A 24,982-nucleotide genomic window follows, 5' to 3' on the forward strand; every position below is an offset into this window, starting at 1 on the left:
TGCCTCTGTATATTTTTTTAACAGCCTTATAAACTTGTCCTTCTATCATCAAAGATTAGTATTTGTGAGCCCCAGATCTCTCTGTTCCTGCTCACTGAATGTCTTCTCAATGAAGTTTAGAGAAGTTATTCCTTTGCTTTTACACTGCAGCAGCAGCAAAACACTTGGCCCAACAGTAATTGGAGCCCTATTGCTTCTCCATTAGCAATCAGTAGCTTCTACCCTCGATGTTCGCACTGTCCACCATCAGGGGCCTTTGGGAATAATTAGTTTCTTTGGCAATAGCCAAGAATGACTATTGTGCAAAATGTAGTGTTTAATATCTCCAGAGATTCCATTTCCCAGAGCCTTAACAAATTAAATATCTCACTGAATGCATAAAAGTAATTAACAGGAAGAGGATTAATTCCAACATGACAAAATTTTTGAAATGTAACATTTTATTTCGCCTACCTAAGTGCCTGTGAAGCAAATATATGCACTTTAGTAGACATTAATTTTTATCCTTGCGCTGGCTGCAAATTTCCAAGTTATTTTTCAAATTTCCGTAGGTGCTCAGCCACAGTAGTTTGATATCCTTTTCTTTTCAAATACTCTAAAAACGTATGCAATAACTGGAATACCAAAGGCTTCCCCAGTGAAATATGCTGCTTATTTTCGCTGATGAAGTTGTGGCCCGGATCTTTTGAGGAGTGGCAGCCATTGTTGGATTGCTGCTCTGCTCGAAATTTCTCCTGCCATGACACTGCGACGCATTTCCTGCTGGGTCTTCTGAGCCCATTTTTGCCAGAAATGCGGAGCACTGCATCCCTCCGAGAGTTGCGCGCAACACTGTGGATTTGGGGGAAAGTCAGGACGTGTCCATGGTTTAACCACACGAGCTGCCATATGGTAAGTTTAAAGGTCCAGTGTGAATGTTAGTAAATGGGTGAATGGGCAGGGCGGGTAGATGGGCGAGGCAAGCGGGTAGGATGGGTGAGGTGGCTGGTGAGTGAGGTGACAGGTGGATGATGTGACAGCTAGGTAGGCTGGTAGGTAAGTGAGGTGATAGGTGGCAGGTGGGTAGGGTGGTAGGTGGGTAAGTGGGTGAATGGGTAGGAGGGTTGGCGGGTAGTGAGTTTGATTCAGGAGGGCTAATCAGGCCAGGGGCTAGTCAGGTCGGCTCAGGGGGTAGTTGGGTGGCATTAGCATGGTCGAGAGGGGCAGTTGGGTTGGGTTTCTGGGGTAGTTGGGGTCTGGAGGAGTGGTCAGGGGGTTGGGGGTAGTTGGAGGGGGCCATCGGGAGTTGGGGGGTAGTCAGAGGGTCAGGGCTGAGTTGGGGTTCGAAGGGGGAGTCAGGGGTCAGTGTGAATCATTGTGGGGGGTTAATTGTTTCGTTACCCAGGAGTCGGATTAGGTTTTTTCTGTCAAACATTTCCTGGTAGCTATCCAGAGAAGTACACCGGAATTGTCCCAAATCTTTGACTCTAGCTCAGAGTCGGAGACATTCGCCGAGGGTGGTTCCTGAGAGCAGGGGAATTGCCCGTCGGAAGTTGAAACTTCCCAGGCAATTTCCACGGAGGTCAGCACGTCAGAACTTCCACGCAGTCCCAAGATGCTTTTGGGTCATATGGAAGATTTGGCCTGTGACTCACGAGCAGTTTTCTATGGTGAATTATCTAGGCAGCCTCAGCGATGGAAATACAAATAATTCTTTATTTGATAGACACTGATATTTTAATACATTAAGTAGCAGAAGGAAAGTTCTAATATGAAATCACCCAAGTAGTTACAATTTATTAGGATACTAAGACCTTTTGTGTAATGCAGTTGCAGAGCCCAGCAGTTAGCTGCAATTTGAACTTGTAACACTGAATGCTAAATGTTTGGATATTCCACTCCAAGCCTGAAATCTTGATTACCTAAATTAATGACTGCAAAATTTGGGAGTGTCACAAATTGGATATGTTGATCTTTGTATCTGATTCTTTAATCCCCATTTTCTTCATGGAAGTTGCATTGAACCTTGGATTAATAAATTGTACAAGTTTATAGCCCAGATAAAAATCCACAGATACCAGTTCTTTGATAAACTATCCGTTCTTCACATGCGCTTTACGTCGGGGATAGCTGCAACTTGGTTTGGAATGAGAATCAGTGTGTTCATGAACTTAAATGATTTAGATGTCTTTCTTGCTGTTGCAGCCCACTTGTACTATAACCATGCCCTCACCTTGCAGGCCATGATTTCTGTGCTGAGGGGCATCAGTGCAGTGAAAATTCTGAATGCTGGAATCTGAACACAAAAGCTATATGCATGTGCAAGAATGGCTTTGTTCCCATACAGGGCGACATGGCACATTGTGAAGGTAGGAGGTGGTTTTTTTCATGAGCCTTTTTGATTGTTGTGTCTTGGAAAAGACAATGATTCGATGATGCCTTCAAACAGGCTGGAGTGTTGGATCGAGTTGTGTTGTGGAACCCAATTGTAAGACTGGCAGTGTTTTTATTGGGCAATTGTTTGATGGAGAAATTAAAGAGTGGGTGTCCCTCCAATTTTACGAAATGGTGTTAAATTAATGGTTTTAAGATGTGCCAGACCATCAAGTGCACAATGACTTGTTTCTATTTTAAGGAGTTTTTAAAAAATTAATTCTCAGGATATAGGCATCACTACCATTTATAGCCCATCCCTAGCTAACCTTGCATGTGGTGGCATTCTTTCGTCTTGAATGCAGCTTAATTTTGTGACATAATATGAAGGACCAGATCATATCATTGCGGTTGTCCACTGATATAGTAGTACTATTCAGGATGAATACTCAATGCGTTGTGAAATATGCAATGTACGTTTTATTCATTATGTAGTAGGTAACATATTTAAGGTAGGTTAACACAAAAGGTAGAAACACTTTTGAAGTCTTGTACAGCTGATAATATTTTGCGTGCATGTTTGGGTGTTAAACAGCTCAGGGACAGTTTGGGAGAATTTTTTAGCGCGTTGTGAGCTGGCAACTGATGTGAATTGTCAGGGGCTTGAGTACACACGTTTGGGATGAATGTTGAATTGTGCCTCGAGGTGAATTGCCCACGTATTTCCAAGTTTTGCCATTTTGCATCAGTGATTTTCTGTTTAAGATCTGAAGAACTATACATTGGTACATTTGCCCCCAGAAACTGATGCATTTAACAAAAAAATATGTACAAGCCTTAGCTGCGTCTGATCCCAAGTGCTACCTTGTGTTTAAGAAGTGTACACACTATCAGATGCTCAAAATTGAAACATGAGCATTAATACCCCATTTAACAAACAATAAGTAATGGTGAGAATGAAAATTACAAATTGTTTGTGGTGATAGTAATTGTGACCTCAGACACTGTGGCACTAATTGATAGGTGCCATACAGGAAATTGGGATGTTCCCAGACAGCTGACAGTGTTTTGAAAGCATTTTTAACGCTAGCAAAAAAAAAATCAGTGCAAGATGAGTGCTTCTCAACAGAGGTCATTTTTTAAAAAAAAGCAATAAAAATCTTAAGGAATTGGAAGTTAAAAATACATAAGTGAGAGGTAGCATTTGAGATCCATTAATGATCAGCAGCTGGGGAAATGTAACTGAAATGTTTACACTGGCATGGCAACAAGAAATCAGTGAAGGATTTTATTCCCACAACATTGATCTTTTTAAACAATCTATTCTACGTTGATCACACTCTTATTTTTGTGATGTATATAAATTTGAGTTGGCAAGACAAAGTCTTTAGTCTCCAGTGATGAAATGTTATGAGCACCTCATTGGGGCATTAATGCTGGTGGTAGTGGGGGGAGAGAATTCCATGGTTGGCAGATTTCTGTATGACAATTTTGTTATGAAATTGCCGCCACTCTGTCACTAGGGTTTTAAGGAGCACCTTAAAGGAGGAGAGGTTTAGGGAGGGAACTACAGGGCTTAGGCCGAGGCATCTGAAGGAACGGCTACCGATGGTGGAGCAATTAAAATTAGGGATGTGCAAAAGGCCAGAATTAAAGGAGCACAGATGTCTCAAGTGCTTTTATCAGTCATCTTACATTGAACTATTGTATTTTAATTGTCAGTTAATTCACCTTGTTCTTCAACTGGGATTCCTAAGGGTGACTGTGATGGTTGTGGGGTGGGGGCCTAGGAGAGGAGGATGGTGTTGGAATTGGAACCATTGTCGTTAGTATGTATTCCTTCAAGACCAAACATTTCCTGTGAACCAAGTAAAAGAGCAGTCATTATAATTTTGAAAAATTGTCACTGTCATACAGGAAATGAGTACTTCATGCCACAGAGCTGTAAATGCTCGTAGGAGCCAGAATGGAATCTTCACTTATCTTTAATAAGAGTGAGCATAGAATGCATGATGGAAAACCAATCCTTAATTCTTATTGAGTCTGATAAGCAGAGTTGGTTTTAAGAATGGATGTGACATTTTCTTGACAGTAATAGCTTCTTTCGATTACCTTCCAATTATTTCTCCTCCGGCCCTGAAGGCACTGGCTTATATTGGCTAAGGTTCCATAGGCCCTCAAGCCTCCTCTGATATCTCATTCAGGTTGCCATCCATCATGTGTTAACTAAGGCAGTGAGTGTTGGCAGGGTAAGTGACCATAGGAGTACTATGATTAAGTTGAAATGAAAGCATAATACTGTGAATGCTGTAACAAAAATAGAAGGTGCTGGAAATAGTCAGCAGGTCTGGCAAGGTTAATGTTTTGAGCCAGATATGACCCTTCTTCAGAATTCAACGCACCACGATTAAGCCGGATCCTTTCCTCATCTGTTTCTAGTAGGAGAAACTGGCTAGGAACTAGGAGGGTTAATTTCTTCCCTTTCTTCCTGTTGCATCTTTATGTTCATCCTGCTGAATTCAACCAACCCAATGACTGAAATCTGTGCTCAGATTTCCGCTGTATGTCAAGGAGAGTCTTACGCTAGTTCCTTTGTAACAAAGGTTAAAAGTATTTCTGCAGCTCTTGAAGTGACAAGTTATATTAGCTGCAAAGCGTTTGCTTTAGCACTGACCATGAGATCATCTGAGGGGCTAATTTATACCCTTAATCTTGTAACCCTCTGGTAAATGGTAAAATAATTCAATTGACTCAAGGAGCTAATTGTTAACAAACAATTATATGGAAACTGCCATCTGTTAGAGACCCAGCAGCTGGCTATGAAGCATTTGTGGATCATATTTCTACATGATCTGGTTTATATCATAAACCATCAGCAATAATGGTAGGAAGATAGAAAACGAATGGATAATAAGGACGCTCTCTGAAAATTCACTTCCCCAGCAACAACAGATAAATGAAAGCAATTGGCTTTGAAATCAATATTTTAGGTATTGATTAATTGCCTGAGGAGGAAAGATTGGATTTCTGAAGATAATCCTTGGTGGAATGCAATTCATAACTAATGATTGATTTCAATATTCTGGCTGAATTTTTGGACCCGGGGAGCTCAAGGTAATTTTTGTATCGACTAAATAAAGGACAAGAGAAAACAATCCTTGCTAACCATGGTGACAACTGACCCATTGGCAATTTTTAGAAAGGGTCTTCAAATATAGGATTAAATTGTGTAACTGGGAAAAATGTGAACTAACCCTGGACAAATTAAGCTGTTAGTGAGGGTCCTGGATGCCTGGCCCTTGGCCCCTCATGGTCAATTTTATCGGGAAAGATCCAGATATGTTCTTAAGGGTGAAAAAACCTCAGCAAATCTAATCAGAACTGTTTCATATTAATACCGATCTCTTACCAACATTGAGAGCCATTTTGATTAATCTGTTAAAATACTGTAAACATTGGGCAGAAGCTTCTGTTGTCATTGGTGGCGAGCTTGGATGCAGGAAGACGTGTAATTAGGAGATGTACTAGAACCTCGCTGCCTTTCCGCCTCTGCCTCAACTAAGTCCTGGGCGGGAAGGCCCATGGTTGACCTCTCTGCCCTGCCGCATATTGAGATCTTAAGTGGTCATTGAGGCCCTTAAGTGACTAATTAATGACCACTTAAAGGCCTCATCCCACCACATCTGGTATTAATCCAGCTGCAGGGGGTCCTGCCTCCATGCGACATGCACGGCAGCTGAAACTGTGTGGCCAGCTGGTCACTTCTGGGGGAGTCCCTTCCTCGAAGGCACTCAGTGCCTGATCAAGGAGCTGGACATCAGGAAGGGGAAGGGCCCAGCGAGAGCTACACCCCTGACCTTGCTGCCGACTTCTCCTACACCCTTCTCCCTGCAACAGCCCCTCCCCCACAAATTATTTATCTGTGGTGTGGGTCACTTCAAGATTCTGGGACTCCAGCAGGTGTTTTTCATGCAGCAGCCTGTGGTGTTGCTGAGCACAAGAGCTGGTCGTCTCTGATTGACCAGCAGCCCTCGGTAGGCGAGACTTCTACCCCCAGGATCTTGATTCCAAGGGAAGGCCATCCACTGGCTTTGCCAGTGCCTGATTTTCAGTGCTTGTAGTTCAGGGGGCCTTCCGAAAAGAGGCAGCACGGGTCTCTCACCAGCTCTCCAGCCAGCAGGCAAGACCACTGATGCCTCAACAAGATTCTGCCCAAGGTATCATACAAATACTTGATACAATTATCTTCGGATGAGCTTTGTTTTATTAACAGTCCTCATGTGCAGAAAGTTCAGTGCAAGGAAACAGCAGGGAAAATGGAACAATAACGCTCAAAAACATGTGGCGGGTGGGTGCTGGGGGAATACAGTGTTGTAATATGCCTTTAAGGGATAGCAGCATGCCAATATTAGAAGGGAAATGTGTCATGTGAGCCAGTCTCAGTTTCACTTTGGCCTGTGAGGAGAGCATAGCACACGCAGTTCTGCTGCTGATGTCTTCAAACTTTCTATCCATGTATATATGTTCTCATGTGCACAGTCTAAATAAATGAACCCATGTGTTTGCACAATCCCTTATGAGTGCTTGGTGCCTTTATATCGTACAGCAGAACAGGTTCCTCAGGGAATCATTTTAATATTATAAATGAATTAGTACTAGGGAGTAAGCTCATTTGTAACTGGTCACTAGATGTGCTATTCGCTTTGATCCCAGCTACTACAGCCCCACTATCCTATTTTGTTTGCTTCTTTGCCACCTTCCATTTGTAGAATTGTATAGAACTTACAGCACGGAAACAGGCCATTCAGCCCAACTGGTCTATGCTGGTGTTTAGGCTCCATAAAAGCTTCCAATACAGCCGACTTCATTTAACTGTTTCAGCGTGTCCTAGAAGGTAACCTGATGGGGTTAGGTGACACGTTCCTTTGTCATTGGTCCAGTTACAATTATGTAAAGGTTACTGTGTCAACTTGAACCTGTCAAGAAAGCCATTTATACTGATGAATAGGACATTAACACTAGATGAATGCAACTCCTGGTTTCTCAGGGTGGATCAGAACAAAATAGCCTTAAAGCCACTCTTTTCCTGTTACCAATAAATGCTGATATTCTAGGAAGACTAGAGTGTGGCCATATGAGGGGAAAGAAGATAAAAGAATGTAATCCATCTCACTACATTTCAACATTTTATTTTTATTCATTCATGGGATGTGGGTGTCGCTGGCTAGGTCAGCATTTATTGCCCACCCCTAATTGCTCTTGAGAAGGCGGTGGTGAGCTGCCTTCCTGAACTGCTGCAGCCCATGTGGTGTAGGAACACCCACAATGCTGTTAGGGAGAGAGTTTTAGGATTTTGACCCAGCGACAGTGAAGCGATATATTTCAAGTCAGGACGGTAAGTGGCTTGGAGTGGAACTTGCAGCTGGTGGTGTTCCCATGTGTCTGCTGCCCTTGTCCTTCTAGATGGTAGTGGTTGTGGGTTTAGAAGGTGTTGTCTAAGGAGGCTTGGTGAGTTCCTGCCATGCATCTCTTGTAGATGGTATGCACTGCTGCTACTGTGCGTCGTGGTGCAGGGAGTGAAAGTTTGTCGATGAGGTGCCAATCAAGCGGGCAACTTTGTCCTAGAATGTTCAAGCTTCTTGAATGTTGTTGGAGCTGCACTCATCCAGGCAAGGGGAGAAATAACACATTGTTATTTCTTAGAATGCAACATCTTTATAAATGTAACTAAAATCTAATGTGACGTCTAATATTGTGTGTGCGAGCAATAATCTTCAAGAATATTTCCTGTTTGCCACATTTGTTAATGTACAGATTATAACGATGAAGCAAGATTGGGAGAAGCAAACAGCTTTCTCTGGGAGGATACATTAAAAAAAACTTACTTTGAATGTATCTATGTTTGCCTCAATCGTTAAGCTCTGTGACTGATTGTTTACATTTCTAATAGATCTTTTTCTGCTTCTGGGTAACATTGATCTTCTTCACGTCTCCTCTTATTCCCCATGCTTTACTGTGCCTCTAGTAGTTTTGGTAGATGGTCTATAATCCATCTAATTTTCTTCCTGGTGCATATTTTCTTTGTTCCTATAGGGCATAGTAGTGTATTGGTTATGTTATTGATTTATTATAATTCCCAGGCTTGGACCAGTAATCCCACCATGACAGCTTGAGGAGTTGAATTCAGTTTAAAAAAAATAAATGAAAACACAAAAAAGTAGAGCTGGTAGAAGCTGTCAGATTATCACAAAAGCCCTAGTGGGTTCAAAATGAGCTTTAGGGAAGGAAATCTGCCATTCTTATCTGGTTTGATCTTTATATGACTCAGACCCATATCAACTTGTTTGACTCTTAACTGCCCTGTGGAGTGACCTAAGAAGCCAATCAGTTAGCCCATGACTGCCTTCTCAACTAGGGCAACCAAGAATGCATAAATGCTGATCTTGCCAGCCCTGCCCACAAATTGAGAATGAGTATATAATATAAAAATGGTGAATCAGATGTCATGAGAAAATGTACGAGATTGCAGTTCATCTTGGAGAAGCTCTGCAGCCTTTTTGATCATTTATTGATGGCATAAAAATCCTGTTGGAATAGCAAACATTTCCAATCTCCAATTTTGGGCCAGGGCTCGGATAAAATATGGGTTTGCCTCTGGAGATGAGCGACTTTGCAAGATTATGAACTGTGTGAAGATAAAAATGATATAAGTGCAGCTGGCTAACACACTGTGGTGCCCATCATGTGCTGGTTCCAAATTCTCAAAGTATTATTGTATAATAAATAATTCTGTGGTTCATTCAGTCGTGTAATTATCATCTAAGTCACTTGTTTTTGCATTCATATTCAATTATTCTAACTATGTCTGTGGTTAAAATCTGCGAATTGGATCATGAGCTCACTAATTTAATTAGACTCAAATTGAGCACACGGTTTCTGTCACCTGAACCTTGACTCCATTTCACTAACCGTGTTTATTACAAGTGCAAAGCTCATAGCGTTATCCCACAGGTCTCCATTCAATCAAGTGTTGCCAGGCCAGTTCTGTGTATCACTGTGTTTATAAAAAAAAAATTTTCAAGTATGAGTTTTACAATAAGAAAATACAGAAATTTACATTTTAAGTGAACCTTCTAATCACTTGAGATGCAGAAACCTGACTACGCGATTGGTGTTTAAACTCTTTGGTCAGTTGGTCAGTTCATTTTTTTAGCATCAAAATGTCTTCCCTCATTATGGAAACTGTGAAGTCTTCAATATATTTCTGTGCTGGATATTTTTGATAGCGTTATAATCTCGGAGTGGTATTAACAGTGCAGCCGGCTTCACTTCTACAGTTTTTTTTTTCTTGCTATCTTTCCTTAGATTTATGTCCCAAATGGTTAAGACAAAAGCACTAATGACAGCCTGATGGATTTTCAGTAAAGTTGGGAGGCCAGGCTTCTTTCTGGTGAAGTGTGGCTTGGGTCTGAAAGAATACAAGGTAGTTCTTAGATTGTAACCTGCTCTTTCATTGTAAACATGGGCACATGAGGAAATTGGTTGCTGTTTTTGCTACATTTCCTATGTTACAACAGTGACAACACTTCAAAATTACTTTGTTAGCTGGAAAGCACTTTGAGGCATACTGAGGTTGTGAAAGGTGTTTTCCAGCAGCTTATTTCGGGTTGGGTTATGTGCTGGATGGAGCTTTGTAGCTGAAGATAGAACTTTTGGTGCTGTTAGTCTGGCTCTAGACTAAATAAAAATCAAACCTAACCTTCACAGTTGTTGGATGTCATTCTGATTACTTGATTTGTAGCATTATTATATTGCAGTTGACCTTCTCATGAACTATCACCACAACTGATGAACATGCAGCTTATTTATTTCAAATTGATGTTGAATTATTCCTTAATTCCGTATCATAACAGTTCATTTATGATGCCACATATAGTTCACAGCATTTCCCATTTATTTGTATTCGACCGAATACAGATATACACAATGGTCGGGATTTTCCAGCTCTGTTGTGGTGGGTCACGCCATGGGAGATTCGGCGGCCCAGCCAAAAGTCCATTGACTTTTAGCAGGAACGGACAATCCCAGCAGTGGAAAATCCTGCCCAGTATCTTCAAGCAGTAGAGATCACAGAAATGTTATGGTGGAGAGAAGAAGGCCATTCAGCCCATCGTGTCTGCACCGGCTCTCTCTGCATTTTAACTTAGTGCCAATCTCATGCCTTTCCCCCGTCACCCTGCACGTTGTTTCTATTTAAATAATCATCCAAAGCCCTCTTGAATGCCTCAATTGAACCTGCTTCCACCACATTTCCAGGCAGTGCATTCCAAACCCTAACTACTCGCTGTGTGAAAAAGTTTCCCCTCACCCCACATTTGCCTCTTTTGCAAAACACTTTAAAACTGGTGCCCTCTGGTTCCTGATCTGTTTACGAGCGGGAACAGTTTTCCCCATCTACTCTGCCCAGACCCCTCATGATTTTGAAAACTTCTAACAAGTCTCGGCCTTCTCCTCTCCAAGGAAAACAGTCCTAACTTCTCCAGTCTTTCCTCATAACTGAAGTGTCTCATCCCTAGAACCATTTTCGTAAACCTCTTCTGCAATCTCTCCAGTGTGTTCACATCTTCCTATAGTGTGGTGCCCAGATCTGTACACAATACTCCAGCTGAGGCTTAACCAGTGTCTTATATAAGTTCATCAAAACTTCCCTGTTCTTATACTCTATGCCCCTATTAATGAAGCCTAGAATACAGGGATATAAACAGTATCATTCTATCTGTATTCCACAGGCAGAAACCTAACCACTGTTGTTCCTTTGATCAATAAAATGCCACAAAAAAGTAACAGTAGAGCTGAACATTTATCGGGTTTAGCATAGGTTAAAGAGAGATCATGAGCCTAAACAAGAACATATAGGCACTGTCTCACTAAGTCAAATAGGCTCCCCAAGCTGTAATTACTATGGCCAGGATGTTCCACTCGTTGGGCCGGCTTGGCAGGAGCGGGTGGTGGTGGTCGCAGAGCCGACTGCTGCCCACGATCAGCTCCACATTGCGATTTGACATGGGTGGGCCAATTAAGGCCTGCCCTGCATGGATCGCAAGCGGTAGAGCTGAGCACTGCCTGTGCGGGTGGGGGGGAGGAGGGAGAGCCGGGCCTACCGTGCAGTTTGCGCTTGTGCGCGAAAGAGTGCTTCAATCTCCACGGAGCTGCCTTAGGGAGATTGAAGCGCTTTTTGAAAAAATTAATAAAGAGCAGAAAAATTCATTGTGACTGTGTCACACGAGATGGGACATGTTTTTAAGTTCAAATGAAAATTTTTATTTAATTTGTAATAGCTTCAGGAAACCTCATCCTGCTCGCGGCTTGGCCTTTTTGCCTGACGGCATTGTAAAATTCAGGTTAATGACCTGGTAAATGGCCTGAATAGGCCTTTCAATTATCGGTGGGCGCGCAGCCGACTCCGGCATGTGCCTGCTGAATGAAACATCGCGCGACTTCGCGATGACGTTGGGACACACACCCGATGTCACCGCGCGTCATTTTACGTTCTGGCGTGTCAGGCGCACGCCCGCAGGCCGAATGTAAAATTCTGCCCTATGACTCCGTGGGCTGAACTTTCCCCCCCGTTGGGGGGGGAAGTTGAATGGCGGGTGCGCACAGGAGTGCTTCCGATTGGCACCCCTGATCGGGGGCGCGCACCATTTTACGTGGGCAGGCCAATTAAGGCCCACCCAGCATAACGTCCGCACAGAAGCGCTATGCGCTCCCTGTGTGGGCGGGAATCCCAAAATCGAGAGTGTGTTCTTTCGTGCATATGCACGAAAGAGCGCACTCATGTCCATCTCCCTGAGGCTAAGTGCAGCCTCAGGGAATTCGGCTGTAAATGTCAAAAACCTAAAATTAGAAAAATAACATTTCTCTAACATGTCCCCTCATGTGACAATGTCACATGAGTTGGGACATGTCCATAATTTTCACAAAAACTTTATTAAAATTTTTAAAAAGCTACATGAAACCTCATCCCGCCCGTGGATGACGTTTCATGCTTTCTCTAATGCCCGCCAGGGCTCCTGGCCTGCCCACCAACCTTAAGGTTGGACGGGCAGGTCCTTTAATTATTTAATTGACTGTCAATGGCCTCAATTGGCCATTGACAGGTCGGCAGGCGCACAGCTGATTTCCAGAAAATTTAAATGGGGTGCGGTGATATCGGGAGTTCCCCCTGACGTCACTGCGCGTCATTTTACGCGTCGGCGAGTGGGGCCCACCCCCACTCACTGATGTGTAAAATCCTGCCCCCATGAATAATTTTTATGACTATAATCTCAGTTCAGTTGCTACATCTACCGGTCAGAATAACATTTGCAAATCTTCCGATTTGCCATTGTCCTCTGATTCTTTGATAGACAGATGCAGGTAATGTTTTACTGAAAATTCCAAGTTCTTGGCATTTCTGGTGTGTTTCCCGATAGGACACCTGGGACGAAAGGTGTCTCATTACATTCCTAGTATTAAGCAGTCTTCACTGATAATGTTGATCTTTATTTAGTGTAGGTTTCTTTTGGTAATGCAAGAGTTACTGCACCACTGGTTTATGCCAAAGGGTAATTGAGTAAAAAATATATATAAGGCAGTGCGGCTTTTCAAAAGAAGACACTGCACAAGCAATCAATAAGCTGCAAAAGACAGCAGGATACAGGAGAAAGTGAACTGCCCAGGGCTGCAGGACAGAATGCAGAGAAGTTAATTTTCATAAGTCAAGTGAGATGATTTAGTGAACTGGGGCAGTCTGGTGTTTTCATTATTTAATATCTGTTTTAGTTACCTATTTACAAGATGTGAGCTTTTCTAGCAAAGCCACCATTTATAACCCATCCTTACTGTTTTGTGGAGATAGGTTGTATTGACTGAACTAAGTGAACCTAATTTTTACTTGTTCTGTTTGTTTACCTTATTGTGAAAAAGTTGTTCAAACCCAACTGCCCCTCATCTAATGTTAGCTCTATCTGCCTTCAGAGGGATTGAAGAAATACAAGTATAGTTGGTCACAGATATCCATTTTCGATCACAAGGAAGTTCCATTGTTATTCCTGACCCTGCTCTCTGAATTGCACCTGTGCATTGAGAACTCCACATGTTAATTCCTATGAAACTAAGATGCTAAAAGCATTTGTGAGTGACTGACATCACAGAACTCAAAAACCAAATTTGAAACAATGAGAAATTATGATTAAGCTTATATGAATAAACATTGAAGTTGAGAACAGAAGACAGCCTGCAGAAGTCTTAGATGAGCAATTTGAATTTTAAAGGACCTAAAAGTAGTTGAAGAAGAGTCATACAGACAAGAAACCTTAACTCTGTTTCCCTTTTCACAGATGCTGCCAGACCTGCTGAGTTTTTCCAGCACTTCCTGTTTTTATTGCAGAGGCCTTTGCTTTGGTGGAATCCCTGAGCACTTTGGTTGGTGCATTGGACTTCTGCCAGGAGGTCTTCCTTGTATCAATCCTGATGCTGAATTCAGAGTTCTGTCATTTGCATGAATTGCGCCTACAGGGCAGAATTTTTGCTCTGAGCTCAGGGCACCAACGTCAGGTGAATTTCTGAGTTCCAGTTCCCTGTCACGTTGGTGTGATCGTCTGTTGTCATTTCTGTAAGGATGTCTAATTAGTGACCAGGAAGTGCCCTCGTCATCCGGTTAAGGATGGTGGGTGGACTCCCAAAGCTGGAGAGCTAACATGAGGCCCTCCCACTGTCTGAGGTGGGAACTATTGTTGCATGTAATAGAGAGAGAGAGAATGGGTGGCAGGGGGTCTAACGATGAAGGGTCCCACTGAGGATAAGATAAAACATTTCCAATTAAAAAAAGCCCCTGCTGCCAGGCTGCCATGATGGAAGAACAAGCGACCCACTGGACAGCCAGTGGCAACAGCTGTGTGTCATTGTGCGTGCAGGTGTGGGTCCTTAGCAGAATTAAGTGCTTCTCTTCCCCCACCCCTGCTTGCCTCTGGGAGGTACCGCCATTCCCTGGTCATCTTTTGTACTCGGTAGGGTCCCAACCAGCTTCTGCTGAGTGGCCTGAATTGTCCTAATTGGCTACCAGCCACTTGCCGGTAGCCATCAGCCAAGCTCATCCTGGAACGAGAATGGCCCAGAGGGTTGCACATGCCAACAACCCATCATGTCACTCTTCATTGTCCATTTTGGGCCTTCTCACCTCCAGTCCCACCTCCGACATGATCGAAAATTGTGCCATGGCGAGGTCCCTAGAGTGGTATGATGGTTGTCTGGTTGTTGGGCAGCTGGAGAGTTTGATCAGTTTGCTTCTTAAATGATTTAACTAAGATGGTGTTAAATTGATCACTGAGCAATCGAGTTAGCTACTTGTGAGGGCCCTTTAAAATTCAAATAACTCATCTAATTCCCAAAACATTGGAATGCTGAGATGTTCCCGGTGCCCAATCTTTCTGTAGCACAAATGACAGAAAGCAGATTGGAAGACCTACATATATCAATTACTTCGCATCATAATAAATCCCCTCCACTTGCCATATTTAGCCAGACCTATCATATGGCCCTTGATCACCTTTGGGAGGAAGAGTGACTCTCAAACAATATTTCACCATATTCCACTGTAGTTACATGGGGAAGTCACCTTAGCTTCAGCTGAAAGTGCACAGCCCTTTAGATCATGCTTATTTTTGTTGATATTTTGAATGATTTGTGTAGACCACAAGTGTTATAACTTTTCCTGTGGGCAATGGCTGGGTGGACTTACTCAGTTTGGCAATATGAGAACTGAATGAGCTTCGATAGATACAATCGTTAAAAGCTCAGGTGCTTTGGCGACTGTTTTGTTTTAATTGTGGGTGTTCATTTATCTCAGCTGCACTGCTGGGCTCAGAAACTTTCCCCAGCCAATACTAATTGATGGTGGTGCTTAGAAATATAGGAGAAAAGAAATAGAAAAGGATTTGAAAAATAATCATGTCAAAATGCTTAGATTTTTTAAAAAGGCTTATTGATGGTCAGCCCATGTGTTCAGGGAAAAAAACTTGCACTGAGAGCATTTTGGGAAAGTGATGTGCTTTGAATAGGAATTAAGCAGAAGGGCAATTTACATGTCTGCCATAATAATAACCTTGGGGAACAGTGGTAATCCAGGTCCTGTTTAATCGTGCACATCCTAAGGTTGTACCTGCATCCCCATTATCCTACACCCAAATTCAGTATCATTTCATGCAGTGGTATTGTTAATACTAATGTGAATAATATCAAACATTGGGCAAGGATTCATTTATAGTGAAGGTACGTCCAGCAATTTGAATCCAAATGAATTGCTTTTGCTTAGTAGGGACCTTGATTCAATAACCATCATTGCAATTAACAAACGCCAGTAGTGGTGTTGTAATACATTTAAATGGAAGATAATCAGAATCGAAAGGAGAAAAGGATTTTGAAAGCATCAAATTTGCTTTATCTACTACTGTACAGTTTGCATAATTATGGCCTCTGTCCCACTTCATTAATTATCACAGGCAAAGGTTATGGGAAGAATCGAAACCTGAGAGAGTTTCTTTCTCATCCCGTCCCAAAGATATGGGCCAGGATTTTCCGGCCCTGTTGCGGGCGAGGCGGCACCCCAGCCAGAGGCCCATTGGCTTGCGGCAGGACCGGAAGATCGCGGCAGCGGGTGGGCGCAGAAAATCCCACCGTATGAGTTGAATTTTTTTGTGTGCCAGAGCCTCCACCCCAACCCCCGGCAAAAAACTCAGAGGTGAACTGTCCCCAGCTCCCGCGTGTTGCCCTCCAGAGAGTCAACCGCCATCACTCCGTTAATTGGTTTAAGGCAGGACTTCCATCCCCAACTTTGGAGGGAGGCCCCACCACCGAGTTATGCTCACTGGTCTGAGCAGTGCCACTGGGAGCAGTGACCACTACTGGGACTACATCCAGTACCCAACAGTGAGCAGCCATCCAGCCAAAGTTAAAGGTGGGGTGGGATTAGGTAGTGGTCAGGTGAGGGGGTGGAGTGTCTGACTGGAAAGAGTGTGGGGGGAGGGGGAATGAGGAGGGATAAAGACCTTGGAGGGCCTCCATTTGGGCTCATTAACAGCCAGCCAGCAGAAACACGTGCTGAGAAAGGCTCAGCACTGCTGGTAGGGCCGGGAAGAGGGTGGGTGCCGAATTCACCACAGGTGCTGGTGAGCGCTCCCAGTGAGCTCCCTGAAGGCAGACAGCTGCCCCAGGGAGCTGCAGACCTCCACAGAATAAACAAAACAACAAAAAATAATGCAAAACATGTCCATGCAGCACAATCAAGCCTGAAAGCATACCTCTTAAAAAAAACAGTCCCCAGGTATCTCTTTTTATTTTATTCCCCCACGGAGCCCGCCCTGGATCGAGGTTTGAGCAAAGCTGTAAAGGCCGTCTGGCCTATTGGCCCACCCGCCAAACGTAAAAGTGGACGAGCCATGAAAAATTGCTTTCAAGTGCCTCCTTAATGGGTTTAATTGCCTGCTTATTTGTTGGCAGGCACGCTTCTGAGTGCTGCGCACAAGTGCCCGCCGAGCAAGATATCGCGCGAGTGCACGATGACATTGGGACGCTCACCCGACATCATCTCATGCTATTTCACAGCCAGATGGGTCGGGCGCACATCTGCCCGCAGGATGTAAAATCCTGGCCATGGTGTTGCATGCTATTGAAGTTGGGGGGAAGTGAAAAGGAATGTGGTAGTGATACGGGACAGTAGAGTCAGTGGGGATGGATACTGTCCACTGCAGCTGTAACCAGGACCTCTGATGGCTGTGTTGCCAGCCTGGTACCAGGGTGAAGGACATCCCCTCATGGCTGGAGACAAATTTGGAATGGGAGGGGGAAGATCCAGCTGTTGTGGCCCATGTAGGAACCACCGATGAAGATAGAACTAGGAATGATGTTCTGCTGAGTCTGCAGAGTTAAGCTCCAAATTAAAATGTAGAACCTCAAAGGTAATCATCTCTGGGTTGTTACCTGAGCCATGTGCCAGTTGGGATAGGGCTAAGCAGATTTGAGAATTAAACATGTGGCTCAGAGAGTGTGTGGGAATGGGTTTTGATTCAAGGGACACCGGCAATAGTACTCAGGAAAGAGGGAGCTGTTCTGTTAGAATGGGCTCCACTCAAACCAGTGTGTGATTAGTCTCCTGGCCAATTGTATAAATAAGGCTGCAGGTATGGCTTTAAAGTAACAGTGAAGTTGGGGGATAGGTGGGGGAGAGAGGAGAGTTCAGGTGAAGGAAGATTCAGAGATCCAAAGAGAAAAGTCAAGACAATAGAGTAGTTTAGTGATCTGGATAAAGACAAGCAGTTTGGGACAGGAAGGGACAGAGAGTTTAATAGTAATAGTGTGTCAATGAATAAGGTCCATGCAAAGAATAGCAGTAAAAAGTAAAATTAAAGGCTCTTCATCTGAATACATGAAGCATTTGCAATAAGATAGGTGAACTAGTGGTATAAATAGAGATAAAGGGTTGGATTTTCATGCAGTCAGGTTGACTCTGGATGCCTTTAAAAATGGTGGGCGGTATCTGGTTCTGGGATTCCCACTCCTCCATTCCTGATGGCAGCAATTTTCATCGGCTTGGGATAAGGATATAGATAGCAGCCTGCACTCCTGACCTGGCCAGTTCCATTGTGGGGGCTTGGCATCTCACACCCTCCCACACTTTTTTTGGAGTTGGGTCAGATTCTCGAGGACACTTGGTTCACAGCCCCTGAGAGGATTTGTGAACCATAGTCTGGATTCAGGAACCTTTAGAAAGATTCAAAAGATCTTACCCATTTCCTCCATGCCCCCTCTATGATCCCATGCCTGTTCCAAGCCCTCCATGCCTCCTCCATACTCTCCATGCCCATTGCTCCTCTGCATCCTCCATATCCAATTTGCACTATAGAACCAATAAGCCATATAATAATGGCAAGCCTTGAAATTCACTTAAAAAACCCTCATTCAGAAATCTGCTTTGAGAAAGAAATGCTGCTCTTACAACCATATATAAGTGTCAATCAGATAGACCCTCTGTGAAACTAATCCATTAGTATGTCTTGGCTCAGCCAAGTATTCATAATAAGGCCACCTGGAGAAATTGATGTCTAGCCATCTGTTTCTACTGATACAGTTCAAAGATGGCTTCACTATTAATACTTGGCTGAGTTCCAAGACTCACTGATGGATTACATTAGTCTGTGTCCATAGGTGGAAGCAGAATGTTTGTTTTGATTGATTGACATTTTTATGAGGCTATAATTTATATTTTCTTTGAACTCTTTCTTTCAATGTCAGTGCATTTATTTGGACAAGGTTAAGAGGTGTGAAGTGAGGTAAAGCTTCGGTTTTTAATACTACAATGGCTATCTGATTGAGTCCTACTCTAGCTCTTATTTCTTATTTATTGGGCCAACCTATAATGGGCTGTTTTGGTGAGCAGTGTACCTTGTAGCATTTGCTGATTAAGAAACACAGGTCACGGGCATATCTGCTGAGGAAATCGCAAGCCCCAAGACCCACATTTTCCATCTATCAGTTTATATGGTTGGAAAATTGAGGCCTGTGGACCTCTGACTTCCCAGTCAGCTCTCCCTGAGTCCGACACCTCAGTGCAGCCATCTGACTAGGGAATCAAATCTTACATCCATTCTTAAAAAAAATCGCATCTCTGTTCTGGAAACTGCATGTTTACATATAGATTGCTCAACTTTATTTCTAAGACACACACTGCCAGCAAAGAAAATAAATTTTCTTTCTATGCTGGATTCACCCAGAAGTGATTAGTCCAGAAGCGAACATAATGTATTTCAATATAAGTAGGAAGCTATTTGAAAAATGAACTGGGTGAATTAATGCAATTCCCTATGTTAGCTAGCTTTATTTGACTTTAATGATGCTATTATTTCTTCTTAAGGAACAGGAGCATTTGCAATCCCATAAAATGAGGGAGAGTAACTTTAATATCATCTGTGATCAGTAAAGATTGTTTCTGATTTCATTGCTTTCAGATCACAGAGAATATTATATCTGTATTTCAAGGGAATGTTGTGGAATTTATTGAAGAATTGTGGTAATGTAACCTGAATAACACTAGAACGTTACCTCTTTCAAAGGCTAATTCTTCCAAACTCTACCTGGAAAAAATGACAAAGAAGTTGTTAATGCAAATCAAAAAGCTGATGTACCAATTCCTTTGACAAACAGACTCTAATAAGTCTCTTAAGGTGCAGTGTAGGTTTCGTGTCTCTTCTCATGGCTAGCATTTCCATTGACGTGGGTTCAGTTTGTGTGACCCCCATGTCATTTTTGTGATGGTGCTGAGCCATTTTAATACTTGGAGATCTTGGATCGTTCACCAATGTGAGAGTGCAAGTAAGCATGGCAAGTGCAAGTGCAAGTTGGGAAAATAGCATGCGAGTGTCTGAGGGTGGGAGAGTGAATAAGAGATGTTAATTGGGATTAAATGTCTAATCTATATTTAATGTTTGCTGTTAGCTGCTGTTTGAGCTCTCGTTTGTCTTCACTTTAATGCAAATTGGTAAACAGGTTGCTGTATTTATTAGCTCTCTCTTGTTTGAACCAAAATGACAGGGTAAGAGGCAGCTGTTTGACTCCTTTTTATACCACCTCCTTTGGTTAGTATTTTACTTCTAAAAAGAATTGCGGAAAATGCTATGTAATAAAGATTAATGTCCATTATCAAAAAGAACATTGTTTACTGTAATAGTACAGGAATATGACCCATTTTAATGACAGTGCTCACGAAGCTCTACACAAGTGAGAAAAACTGCAGTCCGTTGAGCTCATATTATAGTCATCTTAACCACAGGAACTAATTGCATCTAGAATAATTTCAGAGATACTGCCCCCGTTACCTTACTCATCTTGGTTTTGGTTATGTTTTGTGGGAAGATGCACTCCTTCATATCAGCCCCAAGCCTAATGTGAACAGTTTATACCATTGCATTTTTGTTCCATAGTCATGGTCTAACTTAAATAGTGCTCTGGGTTTGCTTTAGATATTTCATAAGGTACCATTGGAACCTGCCTCATTCAGTAGCTGCCTAATAATAGTTTGTAGGTTTTGATAACTTTGGTCTCTCTGTATATACTGTTCGTGCCTGTGAGGTCTGTTTTACTAACATGACCATTTCCTGCCATTGTTTGGTATCCCTCACCATCCACATTCCCCAACCCAGTTTTAACTCCACTTCCTTCTCTGTCCATCCCTGGATAAAAATTCTTCCCCTAAGTCACTTATATCAGCACTTTTAACCTTCCAAATGCTTAGCCTTTGGGTCTTCACTTAGCACAATACTTCTGTAGCCATCGATTTGCTGCACCACTCTTTCACCCCTTCCTTTGCCCCTAATCAGTTTTGGATGAGTTGTAATTTGCTCTAATTAAATATTGGGAAGACCATGGGGCAAACTCAGTATCTTTTCCACACCGATTGTGGCTTCTGGCATACTGTTCACCAGCTTAGTGTCCTATTTGCATTCAGGCTGAGTTTCTGACCCCCTTATTTCTTCTATCACAAAGACTGCTCACTTCCCCCTCCATAAGACCATCTACTTCCACCTCCATCTTAGCTCATTGGTGGCCAAAACCCACATCTATAGCTTAGTCAGCCTTAGACTCAAACTATTCCCATGCCTTCCCGGCTGGACTCCGAGTCTCTGCCTTGTGTAAACTGCAACTCATTTAAAATTCTGCTGTCTGTGTTTCATCCCAAACCAAGTCTGCTCAATTATCAACCCTGCTCTTGTTACCCGGCTCCCCAAAATAAAACTTTCATCCTCATGTTTATTCCCTTCATGTCCTCACCCCTTCTTATTTCTGGTACTCACCCCCTCTTCAGCTCCCCACTTCCAGCCCCACTAAACTGAACCATCTTCTGACTATGGTCCCTTGTGCATCCACTTTTCCTTCAGTGATCAGTGGCCCTGTCGTTAGTCATTCCAGCACCATGCTCTGCGGTCCCCTCCCTAAACCCCTCTGCCTCTCCATATTACTGATCGCTGGTCTTCCCTCACCATTCTGCCCTCAGGCCAGGAAAGGGCTTCACGATATAATGGCATATCACCTTCTGTGCTCTGAGGAGAAAAAGCAAACTCATTGCAGTTTATTCATTTTTCAAAACTGTTTCTCACCCTAGAGCACAAAGTCTACTTTTTAACAAACTAATGGCATGTTATCATGTAGAGTGCATCATTTCCAAGGAGAATTCAGAATGTAGCTTGCAGCTCCACTCTTCCTGCAGGAACACAGAAAACTTCAGATGACCAAGTATTTCTACAAGCAGGGAACTCTCATGTCACCCAAGCTATCAACTTGGCCTTATCAGGCAACAGCTATCCCAATCAGATGTTAGTGGGTAAGACTTGAGTTTTCAATCTAGCTGGGCATTTCAGTGTTGCTCTGTGACTGTGCTGCATTATTTTCGGGACCCATCTTTCAAGTGAGATATTAAACCAATGCCTCATTTGACTTATTTTTAATATATATTTTTCTTTTCCCACCTATTTCCATTATTTTGAAATGTATTTCCATTCATTGTTTTATCTCTACCTTTTAGCCTATTTCGACCCCTTCCCCCCACCCCACCCCACTAGGGCTGTCTGTCACTTGCTCATCCTGCTTTCTACCCTTAATGTCATCATTAGCACATTCCTCAGCTAATATCACCACTGTCAACATCCCTTTGTCCTTTTGTCTGTGACATCTTTGGCAATCTCTTCTTTGCCTCCACCTATCACTTGCCCTCTATCCAGCTTCACCTGTCCCACCCCCCTCAACCAGTTTATATTCCACCTCATTTCTATATTTCTTAGTTCTGATGAAGAGTCATACAGACTCGAAACGTTAACTGTGTTCCTCTCCGCAGATGCTGTCAGACCTGCTGGGTTTTTCAAGCTATTTTTGTTTTTGTTCCTCATTTGACTTCCTGGTTCAATGCAGCTGATCCCTTGAACCCTATTTGAAAAGAGTAGGACATCCTACCTAAGCCTTGGTTGATTATGCACAAATTGATTGCTGCATTCAACTACAAATTACAGTGACTGCACTTCAAGGCGTCATCAGTTAGCTGTGTAGCACTTGGACGCATTTTGAGTAGTAAGGAGCGATATAAATGCAAATTCCTCCTGGGCTAGTTACTTCCTTCATGTAAATGCTTCATTGCCTGTTGACTGGATCCTTTACTTTATATTTCTTTTTATTCTTTCATGGGATGTGGGCATATCTGGTAATTCATTGCCTATTCTTAATTGTTCTTGGCTTGCTAGGCCATTTCAGAGGGCCGTTAAGAGTCAGCCACATTGTAGGCCAGGTGGACAGTAGATTTCATTCTCTAACGGGACATTAGTGAACCAAAGGTATTTTTTTAAAGCAGCAATCAATGATAGTTATCATTTATATTCTAAATTTATTAATTGAATCCAAATTCCACCAGCTGCCTTGGCGGGATTTAAACCCATGCCCTAGAGCATTAGCCTGGGCCTCTGAATTACTAGTCCAGTGAGACTACCACTACGTCACCATCTCCCCTTTTAGTTCAACTCATGAATCTTATATTAGTCTTAGAAGTTGCACTGGATCCAGGCCGAAATAAGGCAATAAAGGCAATGACAGAAGTTCTTTTGTTTGCCAAATACATCCTGAAAAGAGGTACTAAGCTTCCTTCCATTGCGTTCCCTTCCTGTCTTTATGGCACTGGCTCTTAATTGCTGAGCTCATGGCCCAAAGAAATTGGCAGCCCCAGTAACTGTTAGCCTTGTGAAAATCTAGATGAACCAAGGAAGCTATCACAGGATTCCCATGAACCTGATCGTGTCTATGAATCTATACTTTCCAGTGGAAGTAACCAGAAAGTTGCCAGTGTGAATCCTGGATGATTTCTTTTAAGTTACTAAAGGATACCGAGACCAATCACAACATCCCCAGCACTGCCCAGCCCAAATCATTGGCCAGTTTGGACTTCAATTTTACACTGTCTTGTCATGCAAGATTGAAAGTAGCCTTAAGAGGCTGTAAAGTCGAAGGAGCAGATGCCTGAGGTCGTTAATGCATCCTGGAGCTAACATTTTTTAGGTATGCTTTGATTCTTGAACCCTATGGAAGATGTGCATGTGCAAATGTGGTTATGCCCTGATGTTGAATATGTGCCCAGATGGGATATAGGCAGCTGACAGACTTGTACATTTGTATGATAGTTTGCCATGGGTGAGCAGTAAATGTGGTTTAGGACCTTTGCTCATCAGTCTATCTCTGGAGGGGGTGCCTTGAGTCACAAATAGAGTAAACACAATCTGGACCCATTTTACGCAGCATCACTTCCACTTTGCCAGATATCAAATGAATACAGGTCGAGCACTGCCTTGCCACATGCCAGCATCATAACCGGACTTTTGTTGGAAAGCCCAAGATCCTGCCCCATGACCAAAAATCGGTCCCAAGCCGGCATGGCAGATGGCGGGACCGCGAGGAGGATTTCACTGGTGGCGACCAACGAAGAGACACCTCGGCAGCCTTGGCAGCTCCATCCATTGAGGAGGCCGGAGTTTGTTTCCAGGTTGATGGGCCCTTGAAGAACCAGTAGGCAGTTTTTTTTTTAAGAGCCAGGCAGGCAGCTCAGCGATCAGAGGGGTCATCCCTCCAATGGCTGGGTCAAAGCCGGCATCGCTGCCAGGGGGCCCGTCCATGGGCCATGGAGCACCCAGAAAGGAAGGGCAGCCCTTCACTTCCCCGCTGCCGCCCCCCAACCCCGTGCCCCCCGCCCCCTCACCTCCACCCCGGGAGAAGTCACTGGGAGGCCACCTTGATGTGACTGGTGGTCTCCCCACATGCAGGGGCTCGTCGCAACGCCTGTAAAATGCTGGCAGGGACGGAAAGTGGTCGCTCATTAGCCAATTAATTGACCACCCGTCTCCGTGAGGTAGGCAGCCTAACTGCTGTTCCCGCTTTTGGGAACATGCTGTGCCAGCAGATATCGGGCATCTCTCCTGATAAATTCTGCTGCCATTTTACCAGCCCTCCTATCTCCCAGCCTGTCTCCAGAGGGCTGTTAAAATCCTGCCCCACGCCTCTACCTCAGAATTTCCATTCTTTCAGCCTCACCATTCATTTTCTGTCTCCCATCCCCAATTCTGTACAGCTTTTGCAAACATTTTGTAATCATTTTTTAGCCTGTTAAAAAAAACCCACTGTATTTTGAGCCCCGAATCACTCTTATTTAAATGACTGCCAAGCTGTTTTGAATTATAACTACAGTGTTTGAAGTTTTTCAAACCCCCTGTGATTTCCTGCCACTGCTCCCACTTAATCACACTCCCTGTGCAAGGCGTCAGAAGCACATGGAGCTTAGTTGATTTAAATACAAGAGCAGGTTTCGCAGCATCCAATGGATCCAGGTGCCCACTTTGTCAGTACACATGGTGGTCGAGGTGGTGCTTACCCAAGATGACAGGACCAACACACCCAATAGCACAATATTAAATGACATTAGATGCGATTCCTCGTAGATTGAGATTAAAATATATCCAGCTGGAAATAACCCTATTTCCACCTAAATGATGTTGATTGTTGTGGTTAGTGC

The 24,982-nt window shown here is 43.3% G+C and overlaps 1 protein-coding gene across 3 annotated transcripts in view; it reads left to right on the forward strand.

The window, feature by feature from the left end:
* Nucleotides 1–24,982, forward strand: part of LOC144685008 (protein kinase C-binding protein NELL1-like) — an 814,339-nt gene that overhangs the window by 227,494 nt on the left and 561,863 nt on the right. For all 3 annotated transcript variants that reach the window (XM_078549518.1, XM_078549520.1, XM_078549521.1), the window contains one exon: nt 2,220–2,348. In XM_078549518.1, the coding sequence (XP_078405644.1) occupies nt 2,220–2,348 (129 nt within the window). The remainder of the gene's footprint in view (nt 1–2,219; nt 2,349–24,982) is intronic.

Source organism: Cetorhinus maximus, chromosome 9 (genome assembly GCF_964194155.1).
Source record: "Cetorhinus maximus chromosome 9, sCetMax3.hap1.1, whole genome shotgun sequence".
In the NCBI taxonomy this organism is placed as follows: Eukaryota; Metazoa; Chordata; class Chondrichthyes; order Lamniformes; family Cetorhinidae; genus Cetorhinus; species Cetorhinus maximus.